At 42.7% G+C, this 23,216-nt stretch overlaps 1 protein-coding gene across 1 annotated transcript in view; it reads right to left on the bottom strand.

The window, feature by feature from the left end:
• Positions 1–23,216, bottom strand: part of erfl3 (Ets2 repressor factor like 3) — a 42,749-nt gene that overhangs the window by 8,212 nt on the left and 11,321 nt on the right. Inside the window, exon 2 of the mRNA XM_080038954.1 lies at positions 3,675–3,909. Coding sequence (XP_079895080.1) covers positions 3,675–3,909 — 235 coding nt within the window. The remainder of the gene's footprint in view (positions 1–3,674; positions 3,910–23,216) is intronic.

Below are 23,216 nucleotides of genomic sequence, written 5' to 3'. Positions count from 1 at the left end.
CACACACACACACACACACACACACACACACACACACACACACACACACACACACACACACACACACACACACACACACACACACACACACACACACACAACAATACAGCAGACCTGATGGGGGGAATTTCCACCATGTGCATGGCAGACAGGAAAGCATAAGCTCATGGAGGTAAAAATAATAATTACAAAGGCTAAGTGATAAAAGAACACTTCAAAACAGGCGTGCCTTTTGAAGTGTGTAAGCATGTGTGTATGCTAATTGCCACATGATGGCTGCGGTCGGCGTTATTAGCAGACTCCAGGTTTTGTCCACATGAGAGGCATTGGGGAGGGGGGATGCTCTCAAACAGTTTGCTCCATATGAAGAATGTTTGCATCCACATGTGCACCTCCTTTATAACTTCATTAATCTTTAGTGCCCTTAATCCTTCTGCCACATTAATATTGATTAGTTGTCCCAAGAGGTTTCATTTCCAGTGTGTTTTGAGGTCAAAGCGCTGGAGACGGCTGTGACACCAAAGCTGTCTAGGTGACAATCAGGTGACAGCGTGGACGCCGGTGTGTGCAATGTGTGTGTTGTTTTGTTTACTCTCCTTCTCGCCCTTAAGCCTTAGGTGACTCGGCTAAATTTATAGGCCCAGAGGGAGACAAACTGTCCGTATAAGGGGGTGGATGAGGACACAGGGGGAAACTCCCTTGTAGAAAACCTGCTGGTAATCAACCTATAAGGCCGCTCCATCAGAGGACACTAAGACCCGCTAAATATAAGCACTTCCTGCAGGCTAAGCTCCAAATCTGTTACAGCTCTAGAGGATGGACACGCTATAAATACATACACTCCCTGACCACAACAAGCATCTCCATCAATAGTCTTTTTAACTCTAATTCAGGAATTCTAAATCAAGACTCGTGTTCTTAATGTGTGAGCCTCTGTGTGTGTGTGTGTTTTTGTATCACATGCATGCATTAAAGGTCCACGTTAATTTCTTCCGTCGCCATATGATCCCATCTGTACCAGATGTTATCTTAATCTTAACAGTTTAAATGAGCGCGCATAAGCCCTACCACCATAAATTAAGCAATTTAATGCATGTCCCTCCTTTTATGGCCTATGTGGCTTTTTATTCAGGGCTTTACCTTATCTTGGCCCTGTTTGGCTGCAAACAACAAGCCGGACACACACAAAACGATGAATGAGATGTTTACTACAACTGGTATCAGCTGAGAAGACTTCCCAAGGTATATGCGATGTATATAATAGTAAATTGTGATGTGCTGACAGGCCATTGTGTTAGAGCATATAACACAATTGATTATATATTGTTTTGTAATTAATAATTGTGACCTAATAACTCATTATAAAAGCAAAAGTAGATCAGATCTAATCTGTTCTATGGAACATTTGCCCCTTGCAATACCCCAACTGGTTAGTTGGTCTTGAAGCAATTTGCTTTAATTAAACAATTAGTCCAATTTGATTTACCTTAATACTTTGTAAACTGAGCCAGCTAAACTAGCCACAGAAATACTCAACCAACCCAACATGGATATATAAAACTTTAACCAAAAAAGTGCAACGGTGTGGCCGGTTATATCAGTCCGTGGCGTATCTCTCCTTGACTGTGAAGGCATGTGGCCAGGGTAAGTCTCGCAACAGTATTATAGACTTTTGAGTGCTATTAGTGCCAGGGCGGGAATGACTTGTAACCGATATCTACTGCCAGGATCACAGATGGTGTTCTCAATTTGGGTTAAAAAATGTGTCTTTACAATAAATGTAGCCTTAGGGGTGTCTGTGTGTGTTTATGAGTCATAACCTCATTTACTAAACATTTGCACCAGTGCTTGTGTAAAACGACCTCTCTGATCACTCAACATGTGCACACATATGTTTTTTTCTCCCACATTGCCATGAGGACAGAGATTGTAGGTCACTTTTTCATTATGAATAATTTTTAAAGAGTGGCACTTGAGGAGTTCATGACCACAGGTGAGGGTTGGATAAATTGTGTTTAATGCTTAGACTGCGTCTACACCACAGCATTCCAGTAAAAAGATTCCTGCTGCTTCACAAACCCTGGATCACGTCCGACTGGAGACCTTTGCTGCCTGTCGCTACTTATGTGTCTCCAATCATTTACTCTCGTCATCTGTATATTGTTGACCATCTGATGTGTAACTGTCATCATTAAAAATATTCTGTAATTGAATTAGTATTTTCATATTACAAGTTAAGCCTTAAGGGAATTCATTTGTGTTTATATTAATAATTTCATAATTGTGTTTGTTATCTAAGTTTAAAACTTTATTTAAATAGTTTGTTAATGACGTCACTTAAAAGGCGGATTGTTCTCTTGTGCGAGAAAATTACTCTTTGTCAGTAAGAGAAGCAGCAGAAGAGGAAATCACGGCTTCTGACATGCATCGCAAACAAGAATAATTAAGTCCCTGTTAATAGCGCGCAGCCAATGAGGTATGTTTTTTTTGTTGTTTCCCTGTATTTTATTTTGCTTATTTGGCTATTTATGTTCTCTGTGATTTGTGATTTTATGTAGGGATAATTTCGTGATTTCTGTTGTACTGTGTGTGTTTATCTATAGTTTTCACGGTGAAGTTGGAGGAAAAGTCTGCAATAAAACCCGTTAAAGGAAACCACTGGTGTCTGCAACATGCTTTAGAGGGATTTATATAATGAAAGGCATAGAATTCCCCAGAAACTTACTAGGGAGAAATAAGATAAGATAAGATCCCACTACAACCCTACACTTCCCTTTGGGGCCAAGTGCGTACAAGATTGTGGCTTATGTTAATTGTGTCGGGCGATGTGGATTAGCAACAGTCTATTGCAGGTTAACTCATGATCAGGGCTGGTTTAAGACGGGGGCCTGACTTGATTTCCTAACCTAATGTGAGCTTCCTCACAACACTTATTCGGAAAAGGTCTTTGAATCCCTCTTAGTCTGGCCTTTAACCCGTATTTGTTCTTTCATCATAGTTAATCTTCTCCCTCCTAGAAATGCCTCTATTCAAAATACAGTGTGGATTTATATAAGCGCCTTGGCTATTCCAAGAAGGAATCAGTATGTTGTTTCATTTGTGTTCAGTTTATAAGTATTTCAAATGGAGCGTGTGAAATTGCGAATGGGAAAGTGTTGTAGCCAGTGGTAAACGTTTACATGGAATATGCCGCCATGTAAGTTTCACAGATCCTTAGGTTTTTTTTTTTTTTCAAGAGAGGTTAAAGGGATAGTTCAGTGTTCAGAATTGTTAAGTGGGGTTGTATGGGGTTCTTAGGCGTAGTAAGTGTGTCACCTAATGGAGATGGCGGCCAGCAGTCACTTTCTGGAGTTTGGGGGAGACGTCACTGAAGCAGGAGTCAGCCAGAAAAACGTTTATCCTCCCCATACATAAATACTAACCTTTATTTTAGTTTTTTCTCGTGTCTATTGAATAATATGCAGTAGCTCTGAGATGAGCTGCTGATTGGCGGAGTGATACAAAAGGGCTCCCACATACAGATATACACAACGATACAACACACACACACACACACACACACACACACACACACACACACACACACACACACACACACACACACACACACACACACACACACACACACACACACACACACACACACACACACACACACACACACACACACACACCTGAGTGCCCTGCTCAGCTTGTCGTAGTTCATTTGGGGTTTACACTTCCTGGCTCCCCACAGCCGGGCCACTTCATCTGGGTCCTTGATGACAAACTCTCCGTAGTCCCCCTGCCAGGCGATGACGTCATGGTACTCTTCTTTCCTCAGCAGCTCCAGGATGAAGTGCCACAGCTGGATCTGCCTGGAGCCGGGGCTGGACTCGGGCTTGTAGGCCCAGTCTGGGAAGGCGTACCCTGGGATACAGAGGTAAAGAGAGTCGGGGGGTTAATGTGGGTCACTGGAACGAATAATAGAGGTGGAGAGCACTTGTCGTATAAATTAAAACAGAAAAATACAGATTTTACAGAAGATACAGAAGACTGCAATTAACAACAGAACAGAGTGATGTATTTACTCAAATGAACCCTGATACATCTGGGATGGTTCTGCAGAGGTATTCAGGCTAATTGACAGCTGCTTATAAAGGCCAGGCAAATGAAAAAGACTAAAAGACGTAATTACAATGAAGAGTCAGCAGTTGAAGCTGTTTCAGGTGAGTGGGGCCTGTTCTATGAACAAAAAAAAGGATTATAAGTGTCTGTCTGGCCAAGTATAGATTGCAAAAAAAAAAAACAGTGCAGCTTAGCAACCAACCACAGTGTCCTCATTCATGTTTCATATAGAACACAGCGTTTTCTCTCACTCTCCAGTCAATTTTTTTTAACAAGGTCTGTGTTTTTTTCTTTGAAAAAAAAAGAGGGAAAGAGGCAACAAACAATGGCACTGGAAGCACAGTCACATGCCTTTCCTTGCTGAATCCTAGGATGCGTCTATAAATTCAACTGTCAGTCTCAGAATAAATCTAAAATAATCTGATAACATTTCAAATGCATATTTTTCCTCTCCGTTTCAGCCCAAAACGTCCAAAAACAGTTTTTTTCTGCAGCAGAGGGAGATTAAAATATATTTTCTATATAATTCAGCTGTTTCCCCTGTGGACAGGTCTCTACTGAAATGACTTAGAAATGTTTAAACCACACTCCTCCGCTGTCATCAGGTCACCACCTCATCACAGGAGCTGTTCACAGGAAACAGAAACTACAATACTGAAAGTGTAACTGTTTGTAAGTGGGCTTCATGGAACAGTGAGGCACATGAAAAACCTTTCCGCCTCTCCTCCACCTTTTTTCCTCTCATGCAGTCACTCTTTCCTACGACCAGGGGGAAAACAACATGGCCAGTCATCTCTAATGTCTGTCCCTCCACCTGCGACACCAAGGAAATGCAGGGTAAGAGACACAACCAGACTGTGGGTCTGTTTGTATCAGAATGTGTGTGATCCAAAGCTACACGTTTTCAAAGAGCTTATGTGCTTGTGTTTAAAAAAAGATTTGTGAAAGTCTCCCACTGACATTCTGTTTACCCGGGCAGTCAAGAACATTTGACACAAGCAAACTAAATGAGAGTGTTATATTCAGCCAGATATAGCATCACGATCACGGACTGGATTTTTTTTTTGATCAACAATCATTCTCCCAGCACTTATAAACGCACAAGTGAGGAAGTGGAGATAGCAAAGAAATAGCATTATATTAAGATAATGTAGGAACAGAACAGAATGTAAGGACATTCAGTGCCATCAGTCCTGCTGATGTCATTTCACAATGTTTATGGTGCACATGGTTTTGTTTCGTTCTTTCTACCAACTTTCTTTTTGGGTGCGGGGGGGGGGGGGCATTCTAAGACATCTCTTACTTTACTTTGCTGACTAACTACTTAAAATAACTCTGTGACTTTGTTTAAGACAGCACTGCACTATTCGTTTCCTTGTAACTTTGATTTGAATCTCTCTCGTATAGTTTAGAGTTCAAAATCTGATATATTTCCTACTTTATTTACTTCTAATTATTTGTTCTTTCATTGTCCCTATTTATCTGTACCTAATTCTGTTCTTGTGCTTCTGCAACACTTAAACCCTTCTGGAGATCACACAAAGCTTATCTTATATCATCATACCATATAAGGCTATAGCATGAAGACACTGTGTTGTAACGTGTTTAAGTGCAGCACATGCAAACAGCAACAGAAGAAATGAGACGGACTGGGCTGGGGATTGAGAAACAAACAGAACAAAATCATCAGATTACAGCTGTGCAGGCCTGTCTGTGGATTTGCTGGATGACAGCCTGAGGCGGATGAGATAGATAGCCCAGATAATCTCTGCTGTACTATCTCTGTTGGGACCATTTAGTAACTGTTGCATAACACTAAATAACACTGATAGCACATCTGGGCAGACATCTATGAATCGGTGTATAAGTGTTGCCTACTGGAGCCTTTCATCGACAAGAGTAAGATGCTTAACTATAATTCATCTTTTTATCCTACGTTAGAGAACAACTAAAAGGAGGCACTTCTTTTTTTTTACATACCCATAGGCTGAAAGGAAAGTTATCTTCCTGCTTACTCAACAAATGAAGGGTGAGGTATGAGGTATTTGCATGACGTGGTCAGTGAATCACTCACTTGTCCCACCTACTCAATACTCATTTCGCCATTCAAAATAAAGATTTTATGAAATACAAGTCGAAATGTACATGATGCCAATGCATCTTCCATTTTCTGCATTCAAGGCAGGCAGGCAGGCAGGCAGGCAGGGTTGAATCACTGTAGAATATGATACAGATAGTTAGGTGACCAATGAGATGATCAGCAAACAAACCGTGTGGGCAGCTTGGCAACTTTACTCAAACTATAGATTATTGTTCTTTATAACAAATATCACAATGTGTGAAAAATAACCGTGGGTGTCAAAACTGTGCCTTCTGTGCCTTAAATTCTCAGACTTTCAAGATGTAGGTAGGCGTTAATTATATGAAAGTCACCCGTCACTTTATTTCCTTTTTCTCTTCCTACCCTTCTACTCCTCCTCTTTCACTTTGGAACATTCAAACAAACACTTGTGGCACGATCAAAACCTGACTGAACTACAATCACAAAGGAAAAAGTGTGGGGGGTTTTAACAGGGTGTGTGCAAAGGTGTCTGCATGTAGGGAAAATGTAGCAAGCAAAGCTCATCAAACAGAGACAAGATAAATATTAAGAAGAAAAGAAAACATTGCAGCTTTTGTAAGCTACCGCGCCAGATTGTTTGTGAGAGTGGGGCAGTGACTTTTGCGTGCACGTGTTTTTTCTGTCTAGGAGGTGAATGTTCAATGATCCTTCCGACTTTGGCGTGGACCGCAGAGGTCACGATGATACATGGCATCATATGTCGGGCCCTCGAGTGAAATGGATCCCATGTAAATACTTGGGAGGACTAGCAGTCGGGCTATGTGTGTGAATAAGAGGCAAGAGGACATGCTTTACATGAAATGACGCACGATTCGACTGCCATCGACTGGCAGCAGTGTATCAAAGCCAACCAATTAGACAGATATAGGTATGAGTGCAGAACACAGGTGTGTCTACTGTACATGTCAGGGGTGTCGGGTACTTTGTATAATCAGTTTACCTGTCAAACCCTTTACATCAAAGAGGCCACATGTTATATATCGCATTGTGGTGTGTGTGTGTGTGTGTGTGCGTGCGTGTGTGTGTGTGTAGGGATTATGTTTAGAGGAATGCTGAGAGCAAGAACAGGTGTCTTTGTCCTTCTAGGCTGAACTGAACACTGGATACGCTATCACACACACACACACACACACACACACACACACACACACACACACACACACACACACACACACACACACACACACACACACACACACACACACACACACACACACACACACACACACACACACACACACACACACACACACACACACACACACACACACACACACACACACACACACACACACACACACACACACACACACACACACTTCATCGGCCTTGTACACTCGACAGGAGAATTTCAGCAGGGAATTTTTGGAATCTGTGCGTGTGAGAGCGTGCGATTCTGGACGCAGGATAAAGAAGAGAGGAGCAGCAAGCAGCAGGGAAGGAGACGGCAGACAACGACCTAAACCCCTCCACCACACTTAACCTCTCTGACCTCAACTCTCCCTCTCTTTGGCTCCTTTCCACCCTCACCCCCCCACTCCATCCCACGGGAGACACAAGATAGCCATTACAGCATGCATGCGCAGGCCTCACACTCTCTCTCACACACACACACACACACACACACACACACGCGCACGCACACACACACACACACACACACACACACACGTAGACAGACTCTACATCAATAATGTAGAGACCGGTGTGGATGGTTGACGATAGGGGTGCGCCTAATCTCTGCCCTGGGACACTAGAGAGTGCAAGTGCGTCAAGAGGTGAGAGAGAGTGTGTGTGTGTGTGTGTGTGTGTGTGTGTGTGTGTGTGTGTGTGTGTGTGTGTGTGTGTGTGTGTGTGTGTGTGTGTGTGGCACATGTGAGGGGCAGGTGGTAGAAAGTGATGCAAAGGGGACGAAGAGGAAGATGATGGGAGGGAGGGAGTAAGTGCAAGAGGAGGGAGAGAGGGGGGAGTTAGAGTGAAAGAGAAGAAGGCAAGACGAGATGGGGTGACAAGCGGAGAACAGAGAAAAGAAAGTAGGAGAAAAAAGAGACGGGGGAGGGAGGTCGGGGAAACAAAAGTGGGAAAAGAGAGAAAGAGAGACAATGGCGAAGAGTGGGAGAGAGAGGGGGTGGATGGAGGGGAGGAAGGAGGAGGAGGAGAAGAGAGGGGGCTAGGGTGGGATGAGATCATAGCTCGTCTGGTAGTCTGTTGTCATCCAGATCAGATTGCTTTTCCCTCCCTCCCCGTCCAACCCCTCCTCCTCCTCCTATAGTCTCTAGGAGTGCGGATGCCGCTTTTCCTCTGTGTGATCTTAGTTGCAGCAGGCCACTCGCAAACTTCTAACATTGCCCCTAGCCCGAGGATGACCGCTACTCTATCCCGCACACGCACAAACACACAAACACCGAGACCAGAGAGAGGGACTGAGGCTATGAAAATGCATCTTGGTAAAAATGGGGAGGGAAAGAAAGAAAAGAGAGACAAAATGACTAAAGACTTGGTGGTTTGGATTGGTAAAGGTCAATTTATGGGTCAACTTCAAAAGATAATATCGCCACTTAGATTGTGTATAGCTCCTTTTAAGCATGTGACTGAGAAATGATACGAAAACACAGTTGTCTGGGTTACTTTGACCCGGACTAACCGCCGACATCAGACATTACCCGGGTGGGCCCCCAACCATAAGACAAGGTCAAATCTGAACATTTGTTAACTTCACAGCACTCAAAGGCCTGACTTGACTTGGATCACCTAGCGCTGTGCTGAAGTGCCAAAGAGGGCGAGAGCTGATGGGAAGGAGGCAGAGACAGACGGGGCGGTCAGACAAAGTAGTAGAGTGAGAAAAGAGATGAGGAGGAGAGATTCCCAGAGCAGCGAGTCGTATACTCAGCAGCAAATCAACTGACAGGCCTGCGCCAAACTAACATTGAAGATGCAGAGTCAGGTTTTTTTTTTTTATTTTTTTTTTATACGGGGCCAGTGCCTCTAAACGGCCATTAGCGGCAGTTGGCTAGCACCGCACAACTTAAAACCACCTCAGCTTTATGTTGTGTGTGGGTGAGGTCACTGTCGACTAAAGACAGTCTGTAAAAGCACAACAATTGAGAGACAGTCAGTCATTTGCCCATAGCGCATACGGGATACACGGCCATGTCTTTGTCACAGCTGCTCGGATAAGTGAAACTGCCCCAAGCTCACAGAAACACAAGACCAGGAGGTGGAGGGGAGGGATGGAGTGATAATAAAAGAATTGGAGGGTGAGACAGAAAAGTTGGAGTGAAAGGAGGCAGAGAAAAAGAGGAGGGTGGGCTCCGCAGGATGAGGAGGAGGGTAATCAGAGCCCATACGCCTGAGTCCCAAAGTGTCTGGACTGTTCCCACCAAGTCCATTAAAAATTCATTAGGCCAATACTTGAGGAAGACTAGAAAAGAGAGAGAGAGAGAGACAGAAAGAGAAAGAAAGGGACATGGTAGAGTGAAACAGATAGTTAGAAATTTGGTGATAAGAGAAGGGGAAAAAAGGGGGAGCTTTTACCACAAATATGTATCTTTAACGTTGATTTTTGACCCTTTGAGGTATTTTAATAATATTATAAGCTCCGTGAATGGCCTTATCAATCAGCTAAAGTCTAATAGTTGTTGCATTCAAGAAGTTCAAGAAATGCTGCAACTAAAAATATTTTTTTTTTATTATTGAGAAAGTGCTGATAATTTTCTCAATTGGATGATTTTTATTTATTTTTATTTAGATTATATCTTCTGTTGATCCACTTATCTATTTAGCTCTAACTACCAGCACCTGTCTTCGTTTTTGCAATTTGTGTAGCAAGCTTGTTGACTAAAAACTCTATTTTCTAACTAAAATGCCAGAGAAAAAAAAATGATCTGCGTGTGACTGCCTGTTCCTTTTTCCCCACAGCTCATGTCTACTCAAGAAGAAACAGTGGAATCCGGTTTTAATAAGAAGAATAACCGTTGACTGTGGTTCCATTTTAGTTCACACCTGCCCCCTTTAAAATTCTGCAGAGCTTGATGATGATGCTAGATGATGATAAATATAAAGTTGTTAAACTGAATTACACGTGTTTTTGATTATTGTATTTTTTATTGTAACATCTTAATGGCTTGGAAAACATGTGGGGTTGTTGTGAGTAATCCAGATGGAGGAATGGTTATGTTTGTTGCGAGGTCTTCGATGAGAGGAGAGCGTTCTTGCCCCCTGCCTCACCTGAGTGCCAGGGGGGTTAAACACACATAACACGAAAAAACTTGTCAGCCTCGCAGGCCACTCAGCTATTCTTAGAGGTCACCACTGTTTACATTTTCTATAAGCTCTTACTCTTTGCCTGCCATATAGCTGTAGAAGGGAGAAGCGGAGAAAGAGAGAGAGAGAAACAAGAGAGAACGAGCGAGAGAGAGGAGAGTGCTTTGTGGCCTTGGAGGGGCCAAAAATAGCGCCACACACACACAAACACACTTGCGCACACAGTGGTTATTGTTCAACAGTGAGAGAGCGAGAGAGCGAGAGAACACACAACATGGATGAGGAGAAGAAGGAAAGTACAGAAGTGCTCAAGGAGGAAGAGGAGGCGGCAAAGAGGGAACAAGTGGGACAGAGAACGCAAAGGACATGACGTCAGGCCAACGATTTAGTCTCTCCCTCCCTCGGCTCGGCATTGTACAACAGCTCGTCTTCTTTGCAGTGACGAACGAGATGTCTTTTCCAGGAAATTGTAGTGGAGGAGCGGGAAGAGGGGGGAAGAAGGGGAAGGGGGGTCACATCCATAGGGATCCTCTCTTCCAGAACAAGCTCCTATCCTGAAGCCCTCCACATCTAGTTGAGATGCTGGACCGCTAGACTGTAAGCGTCTTGTTGAGTCGCAGTATGCTTCAATTGTCCATTAGTCGAGAGGGAAGGCTTTGAAGTGTGTTTTGGGGGATGACTTTGGAAGCAGAAACTCTTAAGCCCCCACGTGGTTCATTAACTGACCAAGCATTTTGTCAAGAAGACAAACTGATAACGTTATCCTTTTTAGGGCCGCCCAAGTTGATTTGCATATTTAAGCAAATACATTACAGGTGACTTTATAATCCTACTGGGATTAAAATATTGTTCATAGAAAAACTGCACAAGCATTTATTGCAGTACATTTCGAAGATCAACTTGCAATAAGGTTTACAGAATTTAATGTAAAATATTCCTAAAACATGCAGAACGAAAGAAAGTATTCAAAAAAATATTTAAGAAGTTCCCAAGGCAGAGCTAACTTAATACATATTTGATGACCTGTGAGGGGTCGCCTGGTCCAAAACACCATTCTAGTCTATATGTTTAGGTCATATCTACATTACAACACTGAGGGGGGTGAATTGTTTTGGATTACGCTAGTTTTTTTCTATTGGAGGTTAAAATGTATGAATAATTAGGGTTGCAGCCTCTTGAGTGACAGCTAGCTGCCCGCTGGCCCTCACTTCACCTCAGAGTTATACGTCAGCTAGAAGATGAGCGTATCTCCCTCCCCCCGACGTCATATAAATGCCCTTTTTTGGTAAGAGGAAATGAGGCAGAGTAAAAATCTGACAAGATGGGGCGCCCTTAGCTCAGTTGGTAGGGCGTCCCCCCCATGGGCCTCGGCCAGCAGCGGACCCGGGTTCGATTCCAGCCCGCGGTCGTTCTCTGCATGTCACTCCCCTCTCTCTCCCATTTCAACTCTGTCTCTACACTATCAATAAAGCATAAAAATGCCCAAAAAATATCTTAAAAAATAAAAATAATAATCTGACAAGATACCGATGCGCATAGGCCAGGACGATTGGATGCAGTTGAAATAACTGAGGTCAGCCCGGATGCTACATCCATTTTATATATAGTACTATCTATGGTGTTACCACGTTGGACAATTTGATACACTGTAGAGCCCATGTAACTAACTAGCAACATAGACACACACAACAGCGGTTCTTCATCTGGGAGCTCTAAGAAGGCACGCAGGCGCACACAGTATTTTCACAAGGGAACTGTAGGACTAAAAGGGTATTCAGTGGCAAGTCACAAGTGCATGCCGGACGAGCACCATGTGAACAATAACACGCCGCACTGTCAAACGAACAAACACACCACGTAAAGCCCAGAGGCACTGCACCTGATGCGCTCTCAGGTGGGCTGGACAACTGGACTTCCCTGCTGTGTAATCCGACTCCTAAACAATCCTGGTGGGACATTGTACATGTTTGTGTGTGTACCCATTCCCCAGAGTGTGTTAAGAACAGCAGAATAATATTGTGTCAGCCAGAGAGAGAAGAGCCTTTTTGCTCTCAGGGCGCTGTTTGATATATTTACTCTCACCAAAGTGATGCGCTGCTCCCAGGACATTAGCCTTTCTCTCCTTAGACACACATGCAAACAGCTACACACATGCACGCACGCCAGCATGCATGCCTCATATGCACACTGAGTAAAGACCTGACTTTACTCAGCGCCAATAATGTTTCTGACACCTAAACTATTGAGTGCTGGTCTGATACCATTGTTAACTCTTTTGCCAAAATATTAATCTGTGTTACAGCCCCCTCACTGCTTTGGAGTCATTAGGATAGAAAAGATAACGTTACGCATCAGGGATCTCTCTGTGGTTCTTAAAAAAAAACTCTTCAGTAAAAAATAACATGGCTTTAAATGGTTATGGTTAGACAAGTGTCTCTCTTGTGTAATATTCCCATGATAGGCTAATCATTTCCTTCAAAGTCAGTTTTTAGGGAAAAGCTGTTAAAGCCTAACACAGTCATGTTAGAGGCCACAGGCGCCTCTCTTCTCTTTCACCCTGTCGCCCCACCTCGCAGGCTGGTGTTAATGTACTTCTCCAGCCAACAGCTTGGCAGAGAGCTGCCAGATGACACTTAACCTCTGGTTCAACAACGTACTGCCTACACACTCACTACTGCCTGTAAGAGTGTATTTAACTGTTAGCTCACCTCTGTGTAGGAGCGCAAAAAGGGATAGCGATATAGACATGATCTTCATAAAACATAAAATGACTCTCAAAACAAGCACAGGTCAAGTTCACCTTTTAGAGATGAAAAGGTTAGTTATTCACGCAGTTTAGAATAATGTCAACTAAAAATGCCAAATATATGCTATGTTCCACCTTTGACAATTTCAGGATCTGAATACAGTTAAATAATATTGTAAATTGTAATGGCCATATTTTACTATTTTCTGACGTGAGTTAGACAAACATGAGATTGATGAAATGAAAAAATCGTAGTGATCCGATCAAGAATAACTGTTAGCTGAAGCCCCATTATCTTTGTCCCACTGAGCAGGGCCGACGGACTGGGGGGAAAAGTGATACAGTCGTGGGGGGGCCCAAGGTAGAGGGGGGCCCATAATTTATTTATTATTATTTTTTTTTAACAAGCTAAATGTGGGTCCCCGATCTTCGAAGGCCCTGAACAATGCCATTCCAAAAAAATAAATAATTGACTGGCTCGTGATAGGCCCCTGACCCTTGCAAGGAGATCAGGGGCCTGCGCATGACTAAGGCATGTGTGCGGGAGAGTAAGCAGGAGCAAGCCAACATTGAATTGAACTGGTGGCGAAAATAAACGCAGCGATGTTTCTATGGGGATATTTAGCAGTACAGAAATAAGTGCTGGCAAAGCTAGGACAGTTTAAGACTCCACATCACTGTGGCAACACAACCTATCTATCAGCTCAGACAGCGCAAAGAAAAGTCTGATGAATACATGAGAGTGATGGCCCCTGCAAGTTTCAGTAAGTTTAAAGAAGTGCCACACTGTTACTGTCTTTGAAATGCATTTAGACATTTTAAGGGGAAAACACATTGTATTTATTATTTCAACTATTGAGTTATTTGTAGAACAGCATGCTAGTGTAGGCCAACAAGATTTATTTTCTGAATTTTCAATGCTGCTTTATTTTTATGTTTTAAATTGGGAAAGACATGTTCCAAAACGACCTGTATTTAAAAAGAAATCAAGTAAGTAGGCTAATAATAACCATTAATGAATTATAGGCTATCGCATCACAGTAGGCCTATTGTCCACAATAATCACAGCCCCCCATCCATAAAGGAACTTTAAAAAGTTGAATTTGCACTTGATGTGCCTACACAAGTGTATGGTCTATTATTTGTATTTAGTGTGTCTGCATATTATTGCACCAAAACAATACTTTCTTTATTTGTGTTTTGTACTGTCTGTAAAATTATACCTGCACATAGCAAACAAAATTGCACAACTGTATTCAAATAAACAGTTGTTTATTTCTATAGTGCGCATTGGCATCTTTGAGCAAAATACCCCCAAAATTTTCGCCGAGCGCCGCGCCTCCTGTGACCCTGGCCAGTGACCACCTTGACTAAGACATATTATGGGGGAAACACCGGTAAAAGTAATGATTTGGTCATTCATCAGATGAAATATTGTGGGGTTGTCTGGCTCAGAGAGCCATGTGTATTGTAAGACCGCTTTTCAGGGGGCCGATCAGGACTTTTTGTATAGGGGCCCAGAATTTGGTGAGTCAATGTTTTTAACGTAACTTTTAGAAACATATGATTAATTTGGACTTGTTAACTATGAACCCATAATATCTCAACATGAGAATTTTGGCCCACGTTGCTTGTGAGCAGGAAGCGAGCACAGAGTGTGTGATCATGAAGCAGTGGCTGTGACTGACACATAATATGCAGCTGGACATACTGTGTGTTTGTAAGGGCAATGGGTCAAAGGGGGACTTTGCATAGGAGTAAATTAGATGAGGCATGATCGATTCGTATATCTGTAGGTGTGTGTGTGTGTCTCAGAGATAGGTGGCACTTTTGGGAGGTGGTTTCCTGGAATGTGCCACTAGAGCGGGACAGGATGTTAGCAACTGTTATGCACCACAACAACAGATCTGCTTCCTGTGTGTCTGTCTGTGTGTGTGTGTGTGTGTGTGTGTGTGTGTGTGTGTGCGTGTGTGTGTGTGTGTGTGTGTGTGTGTGTGTGTGTGTGTGTGTGTGTGTGTGTGTGTGTGTGTGTGTGTGTGTGTGTGTGTGTGTGTGTCATTTCTTATAAACTTAAAATCTGTCTTGAATCAAAACCAACACAATAAAAAACATAAACATATATTGCTCAGACAACTCTAGGACTCCAAGAAATAATAATAATTTTTACTCAGATGTTGCTTTGATTGTAAAAACAAATTCAGAATGACAACAGAAAAAAAGTGACGCACACCTGTTGCACTACTACATAGACTGTCTTTCAAACAAATCAGCATACTCAGACCATGTGCACAACTATCGGCGTGTTTTTGTGTGTGTTGATTCTTTTTTCACACATACAGACAGGTGTGCAGTGCATGTGACAGTACTGGTAGTTATTGAAGAGGAGCCAGAATTTCCACAAATAAAATGACACACACTGAGCTCCAACCTGCAGAAAAGATACAGCGAACCAGAAAAACAAGTCCATAATAACAGCTACAGACTAAAACACCCTGGGTGTCAGTGTGTGTCAGTGCTGACTCAGTGCATGAATGTGTTTTTAATTCAGCCTTCACAACGTAAACTCTCCTCCATTCTCCTGCCTTTTCTCTCTCTCTGTCGCTACCTCTCTTACACTGTCTCCTAGCAACCAGACACTTAATGCCTAAAAATAACCCCGCAGAAAAGAACAGAACAAAAAAAATAAAGCATAAATGGCAATTAATCCTTTCATGTTTGGAACACGGACTCAAACAGACAAAGTATTAGGAAAGGGAAAGAGTGGGGCAGGAGCAAGAGAGCGAGCGATGGGGAGACACAGAGAGAAAGGAGTGGGAGGCTGAATCTGCCAGCAACAGGTAGTCGTCAGGAGACAGAGGTTCACAGTGTGTGTGTGTGTGTGTGTGTGTGTGTGTGTGTGTGTGTGTGTGCCCACTAGCCTTGGCTGGGAACAAGACAGAACTTTTCCACCCTCTCGAAAAGCAGGGGCTGCTCAAAGCAAACAAGGCTCCAGTGTAAACCAGCCTGCCGGCCCTGCAACAAGCTGGCAGCAAAGGCCTGTGTTAAATGCAGTTTGAAGGGGATAAGACGCTGCTAGTCAAAAGACCCAGCAAAGGCCTTGCTGTCTTTCAGGGGCAAGCACTTCTATTGTGCCTGTTTCCTCCATCCCTCTCTTCCAACAACAACAACAACATTATGAAATAAACAATGTTATGAAACAAAGCGAAGGACGAACTGAGTCATAAGCGCACACACACACACACACACACGGAGGTCGGCTGTGTATCGTCTGCAGCCGACGCATTCCACAGAGGATTAACATTCAGGATGCGTGATGGCAAACTAAAGCAGCCAGACACCTGATCTTTACACCAGACATCTTAGTTTAGAAAGGAGTTCTTCTGATCAGAGCTGTGCTACATGGCAGAAATATCATACCACAATATTTTTCTAAACTAAAGATGTTTCTGCTTTAAGTCATTCCTTGAGGTAAAACTGTTATCATCAGACATCAGGATGATTATGTGTGAACGAGTCATTTTGTTCTCTGTTTACTAACTGCTAGCAAAGTATCCAACTGAAACGCAATTCCTGCAGGAGGATGTAATTATGGACATATTAGTACCCTGAAATCCCAGTCAGATTATTGTTAAACCCTGAGATGGCTTGCTACATGCTCAATGCTACTGTCAATCAGGAATCAGGTCAATCTAAAGGCAGGTCCCTAGCGTAGAGTCTCACATCATTATTGTACTACCTGCCTGTATTACATGGCAATTGCACATTAATGATGAGTACCACAGCCCTGCATACTGTGCTTCCTTTGTTTTCAATTGTATTAACAAATAGATAAAAAGAGCCATTTGTAGCTTGAGTCCAAACTGTTAATGAACATTTGAGCTGTCAATACCTATCTAGCTTCCTTTCACGACTGTATGATAAATGGCTACCAAAAGCTATAATTAGTCCAAATGATTTCCTGGCAACTCATCCTGCCTTTGCATGCATTTTATTGTTACTGTTGTTGTTGGAGCTTTGACAAAGACACCGAAGACACTCAAAAGCTAAATTGGGACACCTCTGGATGTACTGTGGGTGTGTGCACCTCTTGTTATGAGCGCTGTGTGCTGTTGTTCAGTGCAGAGGTGAGAGTGGAATAGGGGACTGGCCCTGGGGAATCATGTTTTTCTCTGCTTCTGTGCTGGTGAAGGCTTGCATTGACAAGGCATTTACAATGAGTAGTAGTACAGTACAAACACACACATTAACAGTGCGTGTATACGCTTAAAAAACAACATCAAAGTATCAGTTTTGTTGTTGACCAAGTTAACATGCTCCCATCCAACACATACACATGCACTACCTTGTTGTACAGTATGTGATCACCAGGGGAGAGGTAAAGCTTTCTTGAGGGTGAGGCAGAGGGCTGGTGGACTGGTATTCTGAACGGACCCTTGGGTGATGGTGAGTGAACTGGGGACATCGGCAGCTTGCCAACCAGCACTGTTGTCCTTAACACCTTTCTGGTGCTTAGGGGAGAGCAGCGTTGGAGCTGTGTACAACAGCTTGCTTTAAAAGGTACTAATAGACCATATAGGGCCATTACAAATATTAGGGATTGAAAATTTCACAGCAGCATTGCATCATGGTTACGGTGAGAGAAACTGAAGCTTGTAGATTTGATTGGCTGTTTACTGAGAAAGCAGGTCTTTGGCCAAGCAGAATCTATCAAAATTGGGACTGCTTTAAATGAGAATTTTTCATCAGATACTTATTCAATATTCCACTTGGTAATAAAGGATTAAAAAAAACTAAAGGATAACTGCTGGTGTTGCAACAGTTATGGCACTCAACTGACATAATTAAACTCTACAAAACTGTGTTCAGTCAATTATAATGGTGAAACAATCGGTCCAAGTTCCAACAAAGGACAGCACTGACAAACAAGTAACATCTTTGATCACCTCTGCTGTTCTTTAACATGTTAAGTTTATCTCACACTGGCCCACACACAACAGCGACAATACTCACACACTTTATGTATCTCAAAGAAATACACTTAAAGTCTCCGGCGTCAGACTGTGTGCCCTCAGTGGTTCCTGTGCGTCAGCAACATGTGTGTGAACAGCACCAAAAATACACACTTCTTTGCTTATTCCCATCAACCTATTCCTTCCTCCACTTCTAGTCTATTTCTCTATCAAACCCCCCCCCTCCACCCTCCACTTTGTGCGTCCAACCCTGTGTGTGCTTTCCTGCCATTCTTCTATCTCAGCTAATTTTAGATGAAGGAAAAAGCTCTGTCCACATGTGTTAGTCATTCTTTAAGAGGTTTGTGTATGCACGTTTGGGACTTAGAGGACAGAGAAAGGAAGGAGGGAAAAGGTCAACGGGAGACAGAAGAAGAAGAAGAAGAAGAAGAAGAAGAAGAAGAAGAAGAAGAAGAAAAAGAAAATGAGTGGTAGTGGAGTGCTGAAAAGGAAATACAATCAAGACAAGGTCACTGTCAAAACTAGAATAAAATAAAATACAATTGTTTAGATTAAAAGTGAATTTACTTGACAGTGGTGAACCACTAAAGCAACAAACTGCCATCAAAAGTAAAGATAAATTCGAAACAAACTAAACATTATAATTAAGCTCAATTTTCCCCTGAAAAGCACACACAAAATGCTTAGAAACAATGCTCTCCTTTATTAACACAAGTCCACAAAATGGGAATCAGTTGTGCTCTGAAACGCGAGAAAGAGGGAGAAAACATGAAACCAAATCTTATAATAAGAGTTACAAAAATGCGGATGAAATTTGTGTGATGCTTGCTGTGAAAGCATGGTTATTAGCCTATGTAACTGGATCGTTTTTTTCCCCCAGTACATAAGACCGGCAAGAAAGGCGGTACAGTGATTACACATGCTGGCTGAGTCAGTACATTTCACATTCGCCATATTGTCATTTTGAACACAGATTGTGTAAAAGAAAAGGAGAAGAAAAAGAGAAAAGAATCAGGTGTATGCCGGTATACTTCTGCGGAAGGCTACATGTGACCGCTGTAAAAAGAGTCCCAAACAAAGACCCATATTGTGTTCACTGGCGTGGGGTGACGTGTCCAGAAACACACACACACACACACACACACACACACACACACACACACACACACACACACACACACACACACACACACACACACACACACACACACACACACACACACACACACACACACACACACACACACACACACACACACACACACACACACACACACACACACACACACACACACACAGGATCCTGGCAATCATTACTGTGCGTCACAATGGGCTGTGAGGGGGGACACAGAGGGCAGAACACAGCGTGTTTATGTGTTTGTGTGTTTATCCCGTCGTAAACAGGGACAAGAGACACATGCCGTGTCACCGCCTGTCACCACTTTCTCTTCTTCCCCTACTGTTCTGTTCCTGTGCCCTTGGTCCTGCAGCCCTTGGCCTCATCACTGCCCCCATCTCCTCCTCCAGCCCTTACCCCACTTGGTCAGCTTGTTAAGCATGTCTTCTTAAGCTGATTAAGTACTGCTGACCAGCCTTACATAACGCGCACCTCGCACAGACGTCGCCACCAGACAGCTAGCAGCATACTGTATTTGTGCCTCTGTCTATGTGAGAGATTGGGGGAAATCAGAGATGGGAAATCTGCTTCAATTAACACTTGCGGTGGCATCACACACACACACCACAAGCCAATTTGCATGTATTACGGTAACACCATTTCTTTTTGGACTGGTGCCAGCCAAGTCAGTGCAAGGAGGAATGTGCACATCATGATGGTCTTCCCAAGTGTGCATAAATATGTGTGTGTAATGCCTAATGTGTGTCCCACTGCAGGCTAGGTAGATAATCACTGCTTATCCCCCAGTTAGCATTGGGCTTCCAAGAGAGAGAGAGACAGAGACAGAGAGACAGACACACAGAGAGACGATAGCATGCACCTACAACACTGCAGCAGGGAGTGGGACACACACCAGAACAAACTCACACTTGACATGACTGACTGACTGACTGACTGCATAAATGATGAAAACCATCTTTACAACCACACACACACACACACACACACACACACACACACACGCTGCATTGGTGGTGCTTGTAAACAAAGCCCTGCTCCAGATCTCATTAATTGGTGAAGTGATTGAGTTAACTAGGCAATGCACACGCGGACAGGTTAGAAAGGTCGGCCCGGCTCCTCTTTGCTCCTCTTCTGCTTTGCTCTTGCCTCGTGGGAAAGATTAGAATCCTCAGCTGGAGCAAATAAAGCTGGACGTTATGCAAGAGCCAGAGAGAGAGAGAGAGAGAGAGATGGAGGAAGAGAGAGAGAAAGGCTGATGGTGATGTAACTTGAGAGAAGAGCAACATGCAGAGATGAAGGGCAAGGGGAGAGAAGGAGTGTGTGACAGGAGGCCTTGCAGCAAAATGACCCAAGCTCCATTGCAGCCTTCTGTAAACACTAGTACTGTCAGCCACCTACACACACACACACACACACACACACACACACACACACACACACACACACACACACACACACACACACACACACACACACACACACACACACACACACACACACACACACACACACACACACACACACACACACACACACACACACACACACACACACACACACACACAGCTAAAGACCAGTTTCGTCTTCACTCTCTCACATCCTTGGTCCAGCCACACATGAAACCAGACTTTAGCGATTTAAGGTCAATCTCTGTGTTATGTGTTACTGGCCTGCAATAGTCTGCAATATGCTTGAATTGCTTAACTGTATATGTTCACTGAAGTGATGAGTGCATTTACGTGCAACAGGCTGTGCCAAGTGGGGGTGTTTGTAAAATACTCTGTCAATGTATGCAAGATAGTGGGTTTCTAGCTAGTGCTAATTAAACAAGTTGTATAACTTTAATAATTATTTATTTATTTTTTATTTATCCTTTATTTAACCAGGTTAGTCTCATTGAGATTAAAATCTCTTTTACAAGAGAGACCTGGCCAAGATGTACAGCAGAACACAGTTACACATAAAACACATTACAAAATACAAGTTCGATATTAAGAGCAGTTGTAAAACATAAAAAAAAATAAGATTCTAAACTAAAAACATTCACAATTTCCGATGGAGTCCAACTTCAAACTCTGAACAACAGCCTTAAATTCGTTCAGAGTTACTAGGTGCTGAAACTTAAGCTGCTTCTGCAGGTTATTCCATGCCGACGGCGCAAAACACTGAAAAGCTGTTTTACCCAGCTCTGTACGAGCTTGAGGGACAGACATGAGCACGATGTCCTGAGACCTTAACGCATGGGGGACACATTTTCTGGACATATACGATGACAAATAACAAGGGAGTTTACATAAGATCGCCTTGTAAATAAAAACATACCAATGACTAAGTCGTCTCATAAAAAGAGAAGGCCAGTTTACTCTTGAGTACAGCGTACAATGATGGGTTAAGGCTCTGCTGTTTGTAATGAACCTCAAAGCTCCATGGTATACAGTGTCCAATAATGGGCAATCTTTTCACCTTTATCGATAAGTCAAAAGGTAGACGATAACAAGGGGGGCTGAGAGACAGTAAAAGACAAAGGACAGGGGCTTGGACAAGAAGACAGGAAGATAAAAGCTAACAAGTTCACCTTAAATCACTAATTCACGTGCGACAAAATGCCCTACTCCTTTACAAGATGTGATATGACCATTTTCATAATTAAACAGCACAATTTTCCTTTACTCTACTGGCGTTGACAAGGACATCAACTTTACTTAGGTTTGTATGTTACAACACTTTATATATAATTTATAATATAATTAGGGCTGCAACTAACGATTATTCTGATAATCGATTAATCTGTCGATTATTTTCTCGATTAATCGATTATTAATCGATTAGTGTTTTGGTCCGTAAAATGTCAGAAAATGGTGAAAAATGTTGATCAATTTTCCAAAGCCCATGTTGATGTCCTCAAATGTATTGTTATAGCCACACGGATATTTCAGTTTACTGTCATAACGGGATTAAAGAAACCAGAAAATATTCACATTTGAGAAGATGAAATCAGAGAATTTGGAAATTTTTTATTCAAAAATTACTCAAGACGATTAATCGATTATCAAAATAGTTGGCGATTATTTTAATAATCGATTCATCGATTAATCGTTGCAGCTCTAAATATAATACGCTGTTGATTGGGACTTTCCTCACCAAATAGTTAGCTGGTTTTTAAATATCGCCGGTGGCAAATCATGCAAGAAAACACAAAAAATAACAGGTGTTAAGAGAGACAAACAGAAAAAAGAGGGAAACAAGTGAAAGAAAAGAAATGAATGAGCAATGGGGAAGGAAGTGAGTTCACAGAGATAAAAGACAAAGGGAGAAATGAACTTTCTCCCCTCCGTCAGTACACTGCTTGGATGGTGTTATGTAAGGGCTGAGTGTACACACACACGATTACCTCCGCTTGGTGGAACTCATAACAGGAGGAGCTAACTCACACAATGTGTGGTGTGTGTGTGTGTGCTTTGTGTGAGTGTGGGTTGGTACGTGGGTACATGTGTAATGAACATACAATGGCGAGACCTCTCAGTTACATTTCACGCACAAAGACACAAACACACCTATCATACACACAGAGTACTTGCAAGGTATTGTCCTGAGCGCTGATTCAAAAAGGGCTCAGATCATCCATGGTCCAGGGTGTAAGGTAGCACGGGGGTTCCCCATGACGTGACAGCTGCACTGGCTTACAGTTCACCTCCACAATACCAGTTTGATGACACACACATACACAACCAGCTAGACACACTTTTTAAAAGCTTACCTGAGTTATCATAGTCAAATTCAGGCAGAAACTGTAGCAAGACATAGTTGTAAAGTAAACAACACTTCCAGCAGTTTTTTTTTAAACATCCACCAAAACCTGGCAGTGTGCAT

Source organism: Ammodytes marinus (genome assembly GCF_949987685.1).
Source record: "Ammodytes marinus genome assembly, chromosome: 13".
NCBI classification, from domain to species: domain Eukaryota; kingdom Metazoa; phylum Chordata; class Actinopteri; order Uranoscopiformes; family Ammodytidae; genus Ammodytes; species Ammodytes marinus.
This window is presented reverse-complemented; position numbering and strand designations above follow the sequence as displayed.